General features: G+C 45.8%; 1 protein-coding gene across 2 annotated transcripts; it reads left to right on the top strand.

The window, feature by feature from the left end:
• sall2 (spalt-like transcription factor 2) lies at window positions 1–11,617 on the top strand. 2 transcript variants are annotated; one of them, XM_090182642.1, is made up of 3 exons: window positions 1–137; window positions 4,931–8,679; window positions 9,039–11,617. In XM_090182642.1, the coding sequence occupies exons 2-3, from the start codon at window positions 5,257–5,259 to the stop codon at window positions 9,384–9,386; spliced, it is 3,771 nt and encodes a 1,256-aa protein (XP_090038768.1). In that variant the 5' UTR covers window positions 1–137; window positions 4,931–5,256; the 3' UTR covers window positions 9,387–11,617. The 2 variants fall into 2 exon arrangements, with proteins under 2 accessions (XP_090038768.1, XP_021469482.3); XM_021613807.3 differs by lacking the exon at window positions 1–137 and adding an exon at window positions 2,880–3,168.
• Window positions 11,618–18,632: the final 7,015 nt, after the last annotated feature.

Raw genomic sequence — 18,632 nt, forward strand, 5'->3', positions numbered from 1 at the left:
CAAAGGGACGACTGCGCATCTTTGTGGCTGTATGCCGGAAAAGGCTATGTTGATGTCCCGACTGGGAGACGTAGCCTATTGCCCAACATATTTTATCATTTTGTAAACCACTATCAAATATAATCGATTCATACACGGTGAGTAATTTCCTTTATCTTATTCATGTCGACGACGCAAACTAGGGATATGAGCAATTTGTAGCGATATTTTAGGACAGTCATAATAATTTATGAAATCATAACTTGTTATGATCAGTGCGCGCGCAGGCAGGCAACAGGTCGCCGGTACAGTAGCGGGACAGCAGAAGTTATCGAGCTGTTCGGACTTGTATGAAAATGTTAGATCGTTTCTTTAAATGTCACGGTGCGATGGAACGAAAAACACAAATGCTTTGTTGGCACAATAGGCGATGTTTTAATAGAATGAAATAGTTTGCGAAACACGGACAACAGATTGAAATGTTTCTTTGTATAAACCTTATAATATTTTTCTAGATATAAAACGCTGTCTAAATATATCGTAAGCCTCTGAAAAGGGAATTCTAAAATGTAAGGCTAATGAATGTGTAGGCCATATCAAACAGTCAAATCAGGACATACATCACTATCCTGCAGCATAGACACGTTGATCCAAACCATAAATTCCCTTTTCAATACACAAATTATGGGAGGCAAGGATTACAAATGTGGGTTATTATGACAAATAGGCCCCTAAATATATTTTTTGTATCGTTATTGACTCAAAGCATATGGTGCCAACTGTGATTCGGAAACCTACACTAAGAAAAAAAGGTGCTAACTAGAACCTAAATGTGTTCTTCGACTGTCTACATAGGATAACCCTTTAAATAAAACATGTTGGTTCCCGGTATAACTCTTTTGGTTTCAGGTAGAACGCTTTCGGGTTCCAAGTAGAATCATTTCTACAGAGGGCTCTACCTGGAACCAAGAGTTTTTTCTAAGAGTGTATTTTATAGATAAACTTAAATAGGCTTGGTGAATAACAGGCTTTCTTATTTTCATATTTAGATGTTTGTATAGGCCTACAATCCACAATGATAAATTATAATTGAATTTCTTGATATGTACAAGATTGATGTTATCAATCGATGTTCAATTATTAAGTAAAACTGATTTGGGGTAACAGCAGAGGGTGCAACACAGTTAAGCCTGTGTTTGTGTGTATTTGGGGGCGATGTCCGCCCAAGATGTGCGGGCCTGTGTGCAGACCAGGAGGACACGGTCAAAATCATCAGAGCAAAGAATTCGCATTATTCATGTACAAACATTTGCAGAATTACGCACAATCATGAACACACATTTGATACAATATAGGCTAGCCTAGACCTACTGTACACTTTACATTTATGGAAGTGTTTCATGTTGGCCTATGTGATAAATTTAAGTATAACACAGGGAACTGAGTTTGTACCCATATGTGGCCACTGGGGCTTAGCCTATATGGTAGGTAACCATGCCTAAGGCCCGGCATTTCTTTACCGTATTGTCTTCTTTCCAGTTTGTTTTGTGTAAACGTCATTGCAAATCGATTGTGTTAACAGGCCTGCAGTATGTATAGCCTATATATTGTGTGTATGCAATTGGGGAGGCAGGTAGCCCAGTGGTTAGAGCGTTGGACTAGTAACCGAAAGGTTACAAGATTGAATCCCCGAGCTGACAAGGTAAAAAGCTGTCGTTCTGCCCCTGAACAAGGCAGTTCCTGTTCCTAGGCCGTCATTGAAAATAAGAACTTGCCTAATTAAAAAAAAATAGCTTGATATAAAATGCATGCGTGGTAACGTTCCTCCATCCAGTAGTAAAGACTCAAGGCCTATAATCGTAGAGTTGAAATTACGTACAGTAATTTACCGCTTGTTGTGGCTAGAGAACATTTGACTCACAGGGGACCAAATGTATTGTACGGGTAGGTTCAGTAAAAAAAATATATATATATTTTTCCCTCAATCTGGCTATCCCTCCTTTTCATTACCTTTCCACGTGGTAAGCAGTAGAGCTCGAGTTTGAAAAGGAAGCATTGTGCGTCGCGTCAGTGGTCCTGTGTATTCGAGAGGCTCGCAGAGGGTGATGCTCATTCAGCTGTGTCCTATCCCCATTGTTGCGAATTCCTGTTCATTCAGGGGCCTGTTAATGGAGCTCGTGCATCCGAAAGCTGGTAGGGGGGTCATTCGAATTCCAAGTTGGGGTTCCACCAATCACCGTCCGCCAATCATCCTTTCCAAGCAATTGACTGGATACACCTACTTGAATAGGACATACATAATGAAGGGAGGATGCTATTTTATGGGTAGGCCTACTTGTACCCAAACACTCGCGCGCGCGCACACACACACACGTTGTATACAATATAAAGAGAAACATCTAATCAAGGGAGAGGTGTAAATTAATTGGTCTGTTCTTCATCAAATGTATAGGGACTATACATTGTAGCACATGGGGACGCAAAACTTTAGTATATACTGAAATCAAAACTTTAGTATATACTGAAATTATACTGAAATCAAAACTTTAGCATATACTGAAATGAAAACTTTAGTATATACTGAAAACATACTGAAATCAAAACTTTTGTATATACTGAAATCAAAACTTTAGAATATACTGAAATCAAAACTTTTGCATATATTGAAATCAAAGACAGCACTTGGGATACTCACGATTGTGTTTATCTGAAGGACAGAACGTGATGGCTTTTGTGGGTGAGGTGGGTTACTAGAAGGAGGCAAGTGGAGTGAGGAGGGAGTCATGGCTCAAAAGAAGTGTTCATTCGCCATTTGAATGCAAATGTAGTGGTTGAACAAGAGGACTGTGTGCGTGTGGGGGGGGGGGGGGGGGGGGGGGGGGATCTAACGGTGAGTTTGAGAGAAGAAGACTTGTTGAGGGAAATTGACACATATGACTGTAGTCTTCACACGTTGTTCTCTTTTACACCAAGATGCCACCAACGGAGTTGAACATTTGTGGCGGAAAATTCACCCGCGCATCGCTTCTAATTCGGACAATTTAGTTAACTACTTTTTCAGTGTGCAGGGAGAAAAAATGAAAGCATTCTGTTGGCCCATGTGCAGCTGAAGCATGTCTCGTCGGAAACAGAAACGGCCCCAGCAGCTCATGATCCCGCTCCCTTCAGCCTCTCAGATATTAGAGCATGGTGAGAAATGGACTACTATTGATATGCAAGTTAACAATAGAATACAGTAGCTATTAGTATGGTGGGTAGTTAATGCCTTTATTTTCTCTACATAACAGTGATTGTGTAGTGGCACATGCATATAAAATAAACGTAAAGAGGCAGTATATTCTACGTGTCATCTGGACAGTTTTTGTGATAGTTTGATTGAAAATGTTGACTCCCATCACTGACAGTTCAAAATCTAAAGTTATGGAGGTGCTTTGATGTTCCTTTTATTAATGTAAGCAATAATGTAATACTATTTAATTTATGGTGTCTTAGAAGTCGTTGTTTTCTGTTTTCTGATCTTATTTTGATCAATCCCCTCACCAGCCCTCCTATTGCCAGGCTCAGAGACACAGACCACCCAGTTAGTGGGCAGATAAAGAATAGAAAAGACATGAGAACTTAGAGGCAATACAGTGTATTTAAGATTTTATTTATTTATTTAACCCTTATCAGCTCTATAATTCCAAGTTTTGGGAGATTTAGCAATGAGAGGGAGATGGTGGAGGAACTGATGACCATGATATGTGCTGTACAAGGTGTAACTGCAATAGCATGCAACCCCATTGTCCATCTGGGCTTTGTGGTTGAGTAGTGAGGTATGAACATACACAAGAACTATTGTGAATCTCCAAGTGTGTGTGTGTGTGTCTATATGTGCTTGTGGGGCTGTGACCAGTCACACAGGGCTAGTGGGGTCTAATAGTGTAGTAACATTGTAGTGATAGGGTGTAGTAATATTGTGTTTGTACATGAAGGTGTGTGTGTGTGTGTTTGTGGATTCAAATAATGCATTTCAAGTGAGTGTGTGTGTGTGTGTGTGTGTGGTTGTTCATTGTCTGTTTGTTTTCTTGTCTGGTAGCCTGTGTGTTTTATTTTGCCTCCACCTCTTGCCCAGAATCTAAGAGAAAGAATGTGACCCCAGTGTTCTTAAGGTCAAGTATGCCAGCCAATTACAGCCTGACCCCTGATACCCTACAGGGTAATGGGGGAAGGGTGCACCAAGAGATGAAAGACAAAATGAACAAAGAGAAAGAGAGAGGAGAGAGAGTGGTGTGTGATAGAGTGCATGTGCATGTCTATGTATGGTTTGCATGTCTTTTTCAGGGGTCAGGGTTGTAAGCAGTTTTAGGGTCCATTGTCCTCAGTACTGTGTTGCCGTGGAAACAAGGTAGGCTGCTCATGGTGTAAGTTGGGGGGGGGGGGGGGGTGCAGACGAAGACGGAGAGGATAAATAATGAAGTGAAGAGGAAAGAGAAGGGGAGGGGGAGTTTGGAGAATTATGAATGAGGGGGAGTTTGGAGGATGAGGTGATGGAGAAGAGAACAATGTGAAATTGGATCTGGATCAGGAGTTGGACAGAATGGTCTCATAATGTATAGTTGTTATCTGAGGGCTTCAGTCCTTAGCTGTTGTGCTTCTACCTATCTGCCACTACTTGCAAAATCACAATTTTAAGAGGGCCATTCTCTTCTATCTGGTTGTTGTTACCTCTATGATTTGCCAGAGTTGCATTTCTGTGCTATCCACTGACCATCATCAGAGTGTGATAAGGTCGACCTGTGGAAAACACTCACAAAAAGGGCATTCTGAGTAGTGCTCACTGCTCAAACAGACTTTTATATAAGTGAACGTGGTAACAGTGTGTAAAGTAGATGCAAAGCTCTGTCATGCTCAGTAAGACAATAACTAAGTCAACTTTCCCTCTCTTGTCTGCTTTCTCTTCTTTTCTCAGATGACCAGTTGGCAGTGAAGTTATCCTCCTTTCCTCTGACCACAGATTCCTCTTCTTCATCATCTTCCTCCTCTCCTCAGAGTTACCAGCCACCCCTGGCTCCACATCCCTACTTTTGGGGGCTTCACACCCGCTCTCTACCCAGTGAGGGCTCCCCCCTCTCCTGCTGCCCCTGCCAGCCCACCTCCTGCCCCATCTCCTTCACAGACCCCCAGTCCTCCCTCTCCCCTGACTTCCCCCACCCCTCCCTCTTCTCCCAGACAGGCCTGCACCTCCCCAACACCTCCACATCGCCCTCCAGTCAGACCCACCCTCCCCGCTCTATCATGGCCTCTCCCAAACTGGGCGTGTCAGCCACCACTACCACTTCCTCATCCTCTTCCTCAGCCTCCCTCTGCCCCCCGCCCCACCCTGGTAGCCCCAGCCCTGTGCCCGAGGGCCCTCCCAGCCCTGTGACACCCTCCCCCAGCCCGGGTGCTACCTCTGCAGCCCCGCCCCGTGCCCACCTGAGCATTGCGGTGATCCTGGATGAGCTGCGAGTGCTGCAGCAGAGGCAGATCCACCAGATGCAGATGACGGAGGAGATCTGCAGGCAGGTGCTGCGGCTGGGCGGGGCCTCCTGTGGCCTGGAGGCGCCCCAGATCCTCCTGCCTCCTTTTCCCCAGCTCTGTCTGGAGGGCAGTGAGAGGGCCTCCAGTCCTCCCCAGCCTACACCCATCCAGCCTCCCAGCTCTGTAGCTCCTCTCCTGGCCTGCTTCTCCTCCCTGCTCCCTCCCCAGCCTGCCTCCAAGCCCTCCAAGCCCAGCCACCCCCTGTCCCATGTCCTGCGGCCACACAAGACCCAGATGGAGGGTGCAGGAGGGGCTACAGGGTCTTATCTTTACCCTGGGACCAGTGTCCGCCCTTCCTCCTCGTCTTCTGCCTCCTCAGCCATCTCTACCATGGCCTCGTCCAACTACCCCCTGGCCCTCTCCCTGGCCTTGCCTACCCGTTACCTCCATGAGAAATCCCCCAACACCACCTCAGCCAGCGGCCACGGTGGCCTGTCCTTCCTCACCCCACCCCTGCCCACCACTGCCTCTATGGCACCCCCCTCCTTTCAGGAGCCCCACCTGTCTGTCTCCTCATCAGGGTCCTCATCCTCCTCCCTGGGGCGTCTCCAGCATGCCTGTCGGTTCTGTGGGAAGCTGTTCAGCAGTGACTCATCCCTGCAAATCCACCTGCGCTCCCACACGGGCGAGAGACCCTACCAGTGCCCTGTCTGCCTCAGCCGCTTCACCACCCGTGGCAACCTCAAGGTGCATTTCCTCCGCCACCGCGAGCAGAACCCAGAGCTCTCGCTCTCCCTTCTCCCCCCTTCCCTGTTTGGGCCGGGCATGGGACCAGCGGGGGGGTCTGAGCCCCAGGGTCAGCCCATGAGCAGCATTGGACTGAGTATCAGTGCAGCACAGGCTCAGAGACGTCGTAAACGGCGGGCTGAGGATGACCCGTATGGAGACGGTATGGAGGTGGGAGGTGCCGGAGGGGGCTTCTCTCTGGGGGCATCCACCAGTGCTCCCCCCACCTCTCTCCCCCTTCCCCCCAGTGTGGACCTGGCCCTCATCTCCACCGCCCACTCCCTCCTGCGGCTGAACCAAGCTGCTGCTGCAGCCGCTGCTGCATCCATATCCTCAGCTGCTTCCTCACTCACATCCTCCTCTTCCTCTTCTGCGTCCTCCTCCCTCCTCTCTGTCCCATCCTCGTCCACCTCTGCCATCGCTGGGTTCTTCAAGGGGGCAAAGCAGCAACGCTTTGATGAGAACACGCCCCCTCACCCTCCCATGATGTCGCACTCTGCTTACTCCCAGTTGGCCCACCTCCCTAAACTCCTCTTCCCCTCTGGCTCCCCCCACCAACACCCTGCCCTGGGCCTGCTCCGCCCTCCACCCCCTGCCCAAGGCTCCTCCCACCTCTCCTCCACCCACTCTCAGCTCTCCTTCCCCTTCTCCCACTACCCCAAAGCCCACGCCTCCACCTCCTCCCCCTCCGTCTCTACCCCCACCTCAGACACCTCCAAGCTGCAGCGGCTGGTGGAGAAGCTGGAGAAGGAGCCTCCCACCTCCTCTCCCTGGGCCTCCTCCTCAGGGGAGATCTCCCACAGCAGCATGGCCTCTACTGGGTTGTTCAGTAGCGGCCTCATGGGCGCCAGCACCTCCAGCACTTATGTGATGGCAACCCCACCGTCCTCCACCCATGCCCCCACCTCTGTCTCCAACTTCACCAGGGAGATGGTGGCCGCTCTGGGCATGAGTGCAAATGGGGGCAGCGCCTTGGCAGGAGCCATGCTCCCAGGCATTGGCATCATGAGCACTGGCTCCCTGGCCTCCAACCAGTGTGGGGTGTGTCTGCGTGTGCTGAGCTGCCCCAGGGCACTGCGTCTGCACCAGGCCACCCACCTGGGCGAGCGCCCATTCCCCTGTAAACTGTGTGGACGCTCCTTCTCCACCAAGGGCAGCCTGCGGTCCCACCTGGCAACACACCGTGCCCGCCCGCCGAACTCTCGTGCCCAGAACTCTTGCCCGCTGTGCCAGCGCAAGTTCACAAATGCCCTGGTGCTGCAGCACCACATTCGCATGCACCTGGGAGGGCAGCTGCCACCGGAGGGCGGTGCAGAGTCTCTGTCAGAGGCCTCAGCAGAGTGTGACACTATCTCTGAGCTCCAGACCCATTCCCTGGCACTGTCTCAGTCCCAGCCACAGTCCAATGACACCCCCAAGGTCTCCACTGAGAGCTCCACTGCAGCCTCAGGCAGCCAGTCAAAGAGCTCAGCAGCATCCACACACTTTCAAACCCTAGTGGGAGGCTCTGCCCCAGTATCGGTCAGTGTGACATCACCAAAGTGTGTCTGGGAGCCTAACAGATCTCACTCCTCCAGCCCTGACCTGATCCCTCCCTCTGACCTCACCCCTGACTCCTTCCTAAACTCCACCTCACACACCCCTCCGCCCGGCAGCGCAGACGCCCCAGTCCTGTTTGTCAGTGTGCCTTCCCCACCCCCTCCTCTAGGAGATACAGGCTCCCCAGTCAACGATGATAACCATGCTGAACACCTTGATTCAACCATTAGTACCATTGGCCCTGCTCCCACTTCCTCCAGTGTTACCAAAACCACCCCCTTGTCCAGTCTAATGATGTCAGACTGCCTTTTGGGTCAGCATGCCCTTCCTCTCAATGTCTTCCTCCCCGGCCCTAGATCAAACCTGGAGGATCTACTGAGCACACCAACCCTCTGTGCCCCGGTAGCACACCCAAGCCCAGCCCCCTCCTTTACCCCTGTACTTAGCCCAGAGCACCCCAAACCCCACCCAGCACCCAAACCAGACTTAGAGGACCCCCCTAAACTCCAAACCCCCAAGCCCACAGAGGAATACAGGGTTGAAACCCCCCCACCTGCAGCACCAAAGCATGACCAAGCTCTTGTATCTGATACGGACCCGAGAATGGCACCACCATCAGAGAACACAGACACAAGCGATGCTGAGGCTAGGGAAGTTCCTCAGAAAGATGTACCCTACACCAGGATGAGTCAGGGGGCGTACCTCGGCTCCCATGGGAAGGAGGATGGGATGAGTGGTGTCAGTGACCAACTGGAAAGCACTTTTCCCATCAGTTTGGCTACCACTCTCCCCCCTCCCCTGTCTCGCCCTGAGAAGAAGACCTACAGCTGTGTCGAGTGTGGGAAAGAGTATGCCAGCCGCAGTGGACTGAAGGTGAGAGGATGAAAGTATTGATTGGTGTGTGGGTTGGTAGAGAACTTAGCCATCTCTTATGTTTATGGACTTCATGATAGCTGCTTTGAAGTGATTTATTAATCTGTGGAATTGTTAATTAGATGTCCAAAACATTGCAACCAATGAACCCAACATTACTACTAAAACTACTTTAATCTGTTTGTTAGGCATCAGGTTACATTTACCTGAAACATTCACTGATGACAAATCTCCTTCCAGACTGAGGGTAATCAGTCAAGCTAAATGTTTGTGATATAAATGTTATTTCCAGCCAGGGGGACTCAGAGGTTGGTCGGAGTGGCACTTAAACAATCTGTTATTTTCATATTCATCCACAGGGACACATGAAGCATCATGGAGGGGTTGTCAAGGCACCACGTCCCCCTGTACGGAGCGGTCGCTCGGCCTCTGAGCGACTTCCTGCTAACACACCGACAACGTCCTCCAACCCCCCGGCCACCAGAAGCAATGTGGGCTTCTGGAACCAGTACCAAGCCTTCCTCAACACCAGCAACGACTCGGCAGACGACCCGGCACAAGGCCCGGCCAGTGGTAGCCAAGGAGAGGATGGGGAGATGCCCCGATTGGCTAAATCTCCCGTTAGATCCCAGCTGTCGAAAGAACCAACCACTGGAAGGGGTTCAGAAGATGGGTCTGACGAAGGGTCTACTCTAGAGTCAATGTAATTGGTGCTATCAATGGACATTCACTGTACCTTTGAGTCAAACCGTAGGGACTTTTGTATTGTATTGCTTCCAAATTCAGTTGAGTAGTCTGTCGGGTTTGTTGTCTGTGAGTAAGTTGCTTAGTTAATTTGTGATAACTGTAAGTTGGCCATCCTGGCCTTTTCTTTTAAAAAAGGAGAAAGTTGAAGGATGCAAAAAACATGACATAACTACAGGATTGGAAGATTGAGGAGGTCAGAAGTCACTGTTAAGACAATAAGAGTTGGAGCTGGGCTCTAAAATGAGAGCTCTGTTAGGCAAAGAGCTCTACTCTAGATTTAGGGCTAATTTTCCTGAACAGTCTGACTCACTGTTTATGTGATAGATATCAACTCAGATAAAGACATGTATTGGAAAAGGTAAGGTAGAGAGGATGTGATATTGTTCTCACATAAACAATTCCTTCATTCAAACATAAAAGGGAAAAGGAGGTGAAACAGAATGGTAAGGGTCCCTAAACTAAACTTGACATGGTAGCTTCAGCCCTGGCAGTCTATGGAGATGCAGTCTCTCATCCTACTACCGTATAAAACCTCATCTTTCATGTCATCTGGGTTTACTTTTGAACTTGTGAATACTCCAGACTCTTCCTCCAGCTGATTTACAGAGAAGCACAGAGGAGTGGGTGTTGTGGTGTGCCAGGTGGAGAAAGAAATGGACAGACAGTTTCCTGTGTGACCCATTTTCCTTTGGATTTTTTGAATAAGCTGATTGTCGTTTGGTCTCACAGTGATGTCCGTTCTCTGTAACTCGTTGTCTTTGGTTCATGTTGTATCTTTATAACAAAACAAAAAAAATCAGAGGTCCATGTCTGATATTGTTGTGAGTTGTACTTTCAGTGTATTCCTGTGAAATAAGAGGGATAAAAAAAGACAAAAAAGCTCTTATTTTTTGTTGTTGTTGTTGACTGTGGCTGTTTTATTTGTTTTGGCTCTCTATTGTGCCTGTTCTACATTCTCCTGTAGAGCTGTTTTATTTGTTTTGGATCTCTATTGTGCCTGTTCTACATTCTCCTGTAGAGCTGTTTTGATATTTGTTTATTTGTCACACACTGCTGTTAGTGACACCAAAACAATGGCACATGCACAAACATGCCAGATGCACACAGCTGTTTTGTGCATATCGTAAGTGTGCATTTGGCTATTGTTTTGTGCAAGTGGGTGTGTGTTTGTGTGTGTGAGCGCGTTACATATGTGTACGTATGTGCCTATGTGCGTGTGTGTTGGCACAGCAGTGTGTAGCCATCACTCCTGTGTTCCAATGGCACGTTGTGTTAGCTAATCCAAGTTTATAATTTTAAAAGGCTAACTGATCATTAGAAAACCCTTTTGCAATTATGTTAGCACAGCTGAAAACTGTTGTTCTGATTGAAGAAGCAATACAACTGGCCTTCTTTAGAATATGTGAGTATCTGGAGCATCAGCATTTGTGGGTTCGATTACAGGCTCAAAATGGCTAGAAACAAATAACTTTCTTCTGAAACTCGTCAGTCTATTCTTGTTCTGAGAAATGAAGGCTATTCCATGCAAGACATTGCCAAGGAACTGAAGATCTCGTACAACGCTATGTACTACTCCCTTCACAGAACAGCGCAAAGGGTCTCTAACCAGAATAGAAAGAGGAGTGGGAGGCCCCAGTGCACAACTGAGTAAGAGGACAAGTACATTAGAGTGTCTAGTTTGAGAAACAGACGCCTCACAAGTCCTCAACTGGCAGCTTCATTAAATAGTACCCGCAAAACACCAGTCTCACTTCAACAGTGAAGCGGTGACTCCGGGAGCTGGCCTTCTAGGCAGAGTTGCAAAGAAAAAGCCATATTTCAGACTGGCCAAATTGACACTCGTCAATATATGTTCATAAATAAAAAACATTTTTATTCAGAAGCAAACTACCGTAGGTTGAAAATTACTTTGCATATGGAAGCATTTTTAGTGTCTTGAAATTTGTTGAAGGCATTTTTCCATTTAATGTTTTGACAAATAGCTAGTTAAAGAATCAATCAAAAGTCATAGAGGGAAAAACAGTGGCTTGTTGTCATGATGGAGGAACTGCACTCTGGATAGAGACGTTTGGCCAACTGCTGTTAGTTAAGGGTTTGCAAGTAAGCATTTCACGGTAAAGTCTACACTTGTTGTATTTGGCACACGTGACAAATAAAGTTTGATTTGATTTGAGCCCACAAAATGTTAAACCTGAAGTGAGTGGTCAAAATAACATAAAGGAGAATGTTGGCTTTATGCCAACTCAGCCATTATTAAGGCGACCCCGGAGCAATTTGGGTTATGTGCCTTCCTTAAACTCACATCGACAGACTAACCTTGTCAGCTTCATGAGTTGAAATAGCGACCTTCCAGACTACCTGCCGCCCATATAATCACCGCAATAAATACAGTGAAGTTTAGAGGGGCAATATCCTATGCGACAATGTATGCACACATGACCTTCGTTTTGGATAAAAGCGTCTGCTAAATGGCAGATATTATTATTATTATGAAAATATAGGCAGAGAATATGCATTATGATGATTTAAAAAAAATTATACAACAACAAAAAAATGGGTGATTATGATGATATGCATTAAGATGATTTAAACTGTTATAAAGCAATAGGCCCTCCTGGTAAAAGAGTTGAAATAATTTCCCAGGTCTAGGATGTCATACTGTCAGTTAAACTAGCCTCGAGACAGACTGTAGCGACTGGAGCACACCTACGAGGGTTCTGATGGTTAAAATGATTGCCAAGGTGTACGCATTAATGAATGAACATTTAAGAGTGTGAGCGCACACACAGATGAACCTTTGACATGTTTTATACTTAAGTCATTTAGCAGACGCTCTTATCCAGACTGACTTACAGTAAGTTCATTCACCCTAAGACTCCTAGGTGAGACGTCCACAGATCACAGTCGTAGTAAGGTACTGAAATGTCTGTGGGTGTGCTGTCTATCTGTGTGGATTTAGCTAGTGATCATTCATCTTACCACTTACAAAAAGGCATGGCTTTGCTGATAACAACTTTATTGAAGGAAAATGTACTTGCTACGACTGTGATATGTGGTTGTCTCACCCAGCTATCTTAAGATGAATGCACTAACTGTAAGTCGCTGTGGATAAGAGCGTCTGCTAAATGACTAAAATATAACATGTAAAGCATCAGTGATCTCCACATGAATGACACGTATACTAAGTAGAAAGGATTAGTATGTCTGTACAGCAGGTGGCAGTGTCCACTTTTAGATATTGATCCAGACACCATACATCGAGGAAGGAGTAAGGAGTGGTGGACAAAACAGCCAATAGAAAAACCCTAAAGTATGGCTGTCAAGGCATTATTGGAATGTGTCACTTGACTTGGAGGTTTCAGGCGATGAAACATCAACTATGTAAAAAAAAAAAAAGTAGCATTAAACAAAACCTTCAGGATTGAATTTGTTTGGTAATATTTCATAACATATTACTGGTTAAGACCACAACGTGGCAGTGTTGAGCCAGGTCTTCAACATGAGAGAACCTATTGGATTGACCAAGTGAACTAACTGACCCATTTGGGCTGAGGTAAACCTAACCCCTCGTTCATTTCCAATATCAACGGGCCCCTTGTGCATGCCTGCCTGATTATAAATGTGTCATTCAACTGGGAGCAACAATCATCTATCACAGGACATTTGAGCATGTCTCCAGACTACTAAACGTTTCAGAAAAAATGTGAAAGACATAAGATTTTTTTTTTTTATCCCCAATGATGAAATCAACCATTCGTTAGTCACATGTGATATCAAAGACACCACTTCCCTGATTTTGGTGTCGTGGGTAACTGCATACATGGAGTGTGTCTGAAAGTGGATGTGTCTCCAAAAGTGGGAGGTTCAACAGAAGTGGGTCTATGGAACTCAAATCAGCTTGTTGGGAAGATTTGTTGCTGCTCAAGACCGTTTTGCTTGGCTGATTGAGCTACACGACGAGTTGATTGTTGACTACGCTAGCATTTTAGCTGAGCCTAACCCTAACCATTTCCTTAACCTTAACCTCAATCTCCTAATGTTAATGTTAATTTTCCTAACCTGCCATGTTAATTATCCTAAGCTGATACGCATTTTAGCTAAGCCTAACCCTAACCTTTTTGCTAACCTTGGCCTCATTCTCTGTCAGTTTCCCTAGCTAATTCCCTACTTTTCACATGGACACAGTAATAAACAGCTCTAATATAACCAATAATGGAGCGCTGATCTTACACCCAACCCTGTTGAGCCACCCACTGATGTTACACCCAACCCTGTTGACCCACCCACTGATCTTACACCCAACCCTGTTGAGCCACCCACTGATCTTACACGCAACACTGTTGAGCCATCCACTGATCTTACACCTAACCCTGTTGAGCCACCCACTGATCTTACACCCAACCCTGTTGAGCCAACCACTGATCTTACATCCAACCTTGTTGAGCCACCCACTGATCGTACACCCAACCCTGTTGAGCCACCCACTGATCTTACACCCAACCCTGTTGAGCCACCCACTGATCTTACACCCAACCCTGTTGAGCCACCCACTGATGTTACACCCAACCCTGTTGAGCCACCCACTGATGTTACACCCATCACTGTTGATCTTTTGAAACACCCACTCTCAGACACACTCCAAGTATGCAGTTACCCACCCATACTGCGATTTTGAGGGAAATTGGATGAATCATGCGCCTTCCTATAGAGATTAGGTATATACACAATTACACTGATTGGCCCAAGGGGGGCAGTATAGTAATCAACTGAAAACTTTGAAAAAGCATATCTCCTGGACCGTTTGAGCTACAGTCATGACATTTTGTACATAGGCCTATATGCAGCCTCACATGAGCAACACGTTTCTCATTAGGGCCTATAAGCTGCACCCATTCTGTTTTTATTTTTTATTTCCATCAGGGGAAAAAGACTAGAGTTTTTACTCGCCCTCATTAATCCGCGCAACATAAATTTGAATAATTGTCACTAATTGGCCTGGAGGGGACAACGACAGTGACGACAACAGTGACGACGACAGTGATGACGACATGTTTACTGCTGCCTTACACAACATATCTCATGTATTGATACTTTTATGGAATGATGTCATGTGTGACTGTAGACAGTGTTGGTGATATATGCTTACTAACTAGTAATAACTAGTAACCCTTTATAAAGGCCTACAGCAGTGGAGGCTCCTCAGAGGAGGAAGGGGAGGACCATCCTCCTCAGTGAATTTCACAAAAATGTAAATAGTGAAACATAAAAAAGTGATCCTTTTGATAAAACTATAATACGTCACCAAATAATTGACTAAAACACAGTGTTTTGCAATGAAGGTCTACAGTAGCCTCAACAACACCCCAGGGTAGTGTAACGGATGTGAAATAGCTAGCTAGTTAGCGGTGGTGCTCGCTAAATAGCGTTTCAATCGTTGACGTCACTTGCTCTGAGACCTTGAAGTAGTGGTTCCCCTTGCTCTGCAAGAGCCGCGGCTTTTGTGGAGTGATGGGTAACGATGTTTTAGACCGGGACGGTCTAAAGTTATACTGTTACATTGATGCTGTTGACCCGGATCACTGGTTGCTGCGGAAAAGGAGGAGGTCAAAAGGGGGGTGAGTGTAACGGATGTGAAACGGATAGCTAGTTAGCGGTGGTGCGTGCTAAATAGCGTTTCAATCGGTTACGTCACTTGCTCTGAGACCTTGAAGTAGTGGTTCCCCTTGCTCTGCAAGAGCCGCGGCTTTTGTGGAGTGATGGGTAACAATACTTCGAGGGTGACTGTTGTTGATGTGTGCAGAGGGTCCCTGGTTCGCGCCCGGGTATGGGCGAGGGGACGGTCTAAAGTTATACTGTTAAAGTAGCACAGCTAGTTTCCGTCCTCCTCTGGGTACATTGATTTCAATACAAAAACTAGGAGGCTCATGGTTCTCACCCCCTTCCATAGACTTACACAGGAATTATGACAACTTCTGGAGGACGTCCTCCAACCTATCAGAGCTCTTGCAGCATGAACTGATATGTTGTCCACCCAATCAAAGAATCAGATAATTAATCTAGTACTGAAAGCATAAGCTACAGCTAGCTAGCACTGCAGTGCTTAAAATGTGTTGACTAATTGACTTAAAGAGAGAGAAAGACAATGGTTGAACAGTTTTGAACAAATTCATGTAATTAAAAATGAAGGAAAAGCAGCGAATTCAGATAACTAGTTTAGCCACCCAGCCCAAACAGAGAGGGGTGCTATGTTAGCTAGCTGGTTATGACTATCCAACACAGGAACTCTTCCAAGTCAAGGTAAGCTTTTGGTTGTATTAATTTCTTGTATTAATTTCAGCAAGAACTGAAGTCCACAAGCGAAGGGAAAATGTGAGAGGACGAGAGCACGTAGATACGACAAGGAATTTATACCAGGGGCGCAACTTTCACTGGGGATGGTGGGGTGATGTCCCCCCCACACATTCTGAAATTGCATTTTTGTCCCCCCTAGTTTTATCATTGCAATGTGACACAAAAAGCGGCAACAGTGTACTTGCGGTCGCCTCCGAGTTATCAGGTACACTGTTTGGAGTGTTTAGATGGCTGGATTTAGGAGCATGCAGAGCGGGCTGACAGGCAGTGTAAAGGCAAAGCTTCTGGAAGGCTGACTGGACCAGCACTGGAGAGTTGAGCATGGTTCAGTGTGTATGTGTTGCCTAATCATAGGCCTATTTAGGAAATACATTTCCTTGGAAAGATAACTGCCTCGTGCTTCTCTGCCCATGCATAGGATATAGCCTGCTCTATTTAACTGAGACGACACGCGCACCTGATCTCACAGGTATAGCTACTGAACTGGAAACAGCAAGAATTATGACAGCGACACTTGCTACGTTTTGCATAGTCCTATAGGAAATAGCTTACCTTTTGGGAGGACGATTTGCAGACAGAGACGAATAAATGGGTAATCGATACTTACTGAAAATGAAAACGTTCAATTCTTGCTCACCATAGTAGCCTAACCGATGTGCGCATTGGGCCTTCAATGATGATACACATTTTTTTTATTGCACTTTGATTCATGTTGGTTGAGCACTTCTTTCCATTATCAATATTTATTTACAGACACTGTAGTAAACTACAGTCTAATCATATTGAAGTTAATTTCATAATCAATTTAACTGCCACTTGATTCTCTGCCCATGTAAGTAGCCTAATCTATTTCAATGAGGCCACACATACTAGGTGCACTTGAACTCTCATGCCAAACTAGGAGAGGTAGGCTACTAATATTCAAGCAGCATATTCTGAGTGTGAATAATGTGAAAAAGATGTGTTTTTAATACAATAGTTAGGCTAACACATACAGAGCAGAAAGAGGACGGTTTCCAAATAGTTTGTGGGACAACTGCCCACTTCAGCCCACAGCATGAAAAATGCAGACCGCTGCAATGATCTCTGTGGGTCTGAAGGCATCCTACAGAATCCAGCCCTCTAGTGCAGTCAGTACACAACACTATGCTCATCATGTCTTAGCAGGATCAGATGGTGACAGTGCTCCCACCAGGGTCAGACAGCCAGGGAGCTCAAGTGAATTTAGCAGTATATTAGTAATATCGGTGAATGATACAAAGATTCCATCTTGAATTGATGGGTAGACCTAAAGTAGCTACAGGACAGCAGCTTTAAAGCTGCAGTCTGGGATCTAGGAATAATGGTCATTTCAATTATTGAACCATTGATTCTATTCTATTCTATTCTATTCTTGGAAAATATAATGTATAAATGTACACCAAGGTAATTCTTTGTCATGCCTCATTTTAGGAGGATCAGACAGGGGTCTCAGCAGAGTCAGGCAGCCAGGGAAGACCAGTCTTTGACAGAGGTGAGGTGATTTTTTGCAGATACAACGCTTTATTCTCTATGTGCAGCAAACACTGGATGAGCCAGATGCTATTTTAAGGCGGTCTGACAAACCTCCAAAGTTTCCAAACTGTATCAAGGGTTGATAGAGGCTTTTACCGATGACACAAAACATGTCAAACAAAAATGTGAGGAAGACCTGGCAAAAGCTATTGATGATGATGAATAGATACAGATATGTTTTAATGCCCAGTCATGTTCATATCATCTCAGACATAAACTACTGCAGTTTAAGACCATCCATAAAACATACTATATGCCAGTGAAACTGAATTACATGCAGTCAGAAGTGTCATTCCTCTCCTGGAGGTGTAAAACACAAAAGCAGGCATATTTTCATATGTTATTGTCTTGTGAAGGCTGACTGAATTCTGGCAAAGAGTATGTTGTTTTAGCTCAGCATGTCTACAGATTCTCCCTTCTCCCTGTTTTTGTTTGCTTGGAAATGTTGATACTGGAGACTGTTATCGGAAGAAACTGTGTAACCAAGCATTTATAGCAGCAAAGAAATGCATTGCCATTATTTGGAAGGTTGGTTATCCTCCCACAATGCCATGTTATGTATCACTAGATTTGATTTATTACAAGATTAAGGGTATACTGGGCAACTTTCATAAGGTCTGGATGCCTTATATGGAACACAGTACGACTAAAGGAGTCTGTATTGAAAACATGCCCACGTCAGGGGAGATACCTATTTAGGCAATCCCTAGCAGCTGGGCTGCTTAGTGCTGGCCCTGGGGGTCTGCCATCCTGTGGGTTGGAACTCTGGCCTAGGTCTAACACACACAAAACAAAAAAATTCTGTTTCACTAAGATCCTAAAGCTGAGTGGGGTGCGTTGGGTTGGGGCACTGCAGGGTGTTGGACCCCTAGGGACAGGACGGGGTGAACTTTTTACTTGTGTGCAAGTAAAAAGAGCTCTACAGTACAACTAGTCATTTGAGATTAATTATATGAAGGATTTGCTGTTTCTGTGTGTTAATCCAATCAAATCAAATCAAATGTATTTATATAGCCCTTCGTACATCAGCTGATATCTCAAAGTGCTGTACAGAAGCCCAGCCTAAAACCCCAAACAGCAAGCAATGCAGGTGTAGAAGCACGGTGGCTAGGAAAAACTCCCTAGAAAGGCCAAAACCTAGGAAGAAACCTAGAGAGGAACCAGGCTATGTGGGGTGGCCAGTCCTCTTCTGGCTGTGCCGGGTGGAGATTATAACAGAACATGGCCAAGATGTTCAAATGTTCATAAATGACCAGCATGGTCGAATAATAATAAGGCAGAACAGTTGAAACTGGAGCAGC

Source organism: Oncorhynchus mykiss, chromosome 8 (assembly GCF_057628025.1).
Source record: "Oncorhynchus mykiss isolate SJ-2025 chromosome 8, ASM5762802v1, whole genome shotgun sequence".
NCBI lineage: Eukaryota > Metazoa > Chordata > Actinopteri > Salmoniformes > Salmonidae > Oncorhynchus > Oncorhynchus mykiss.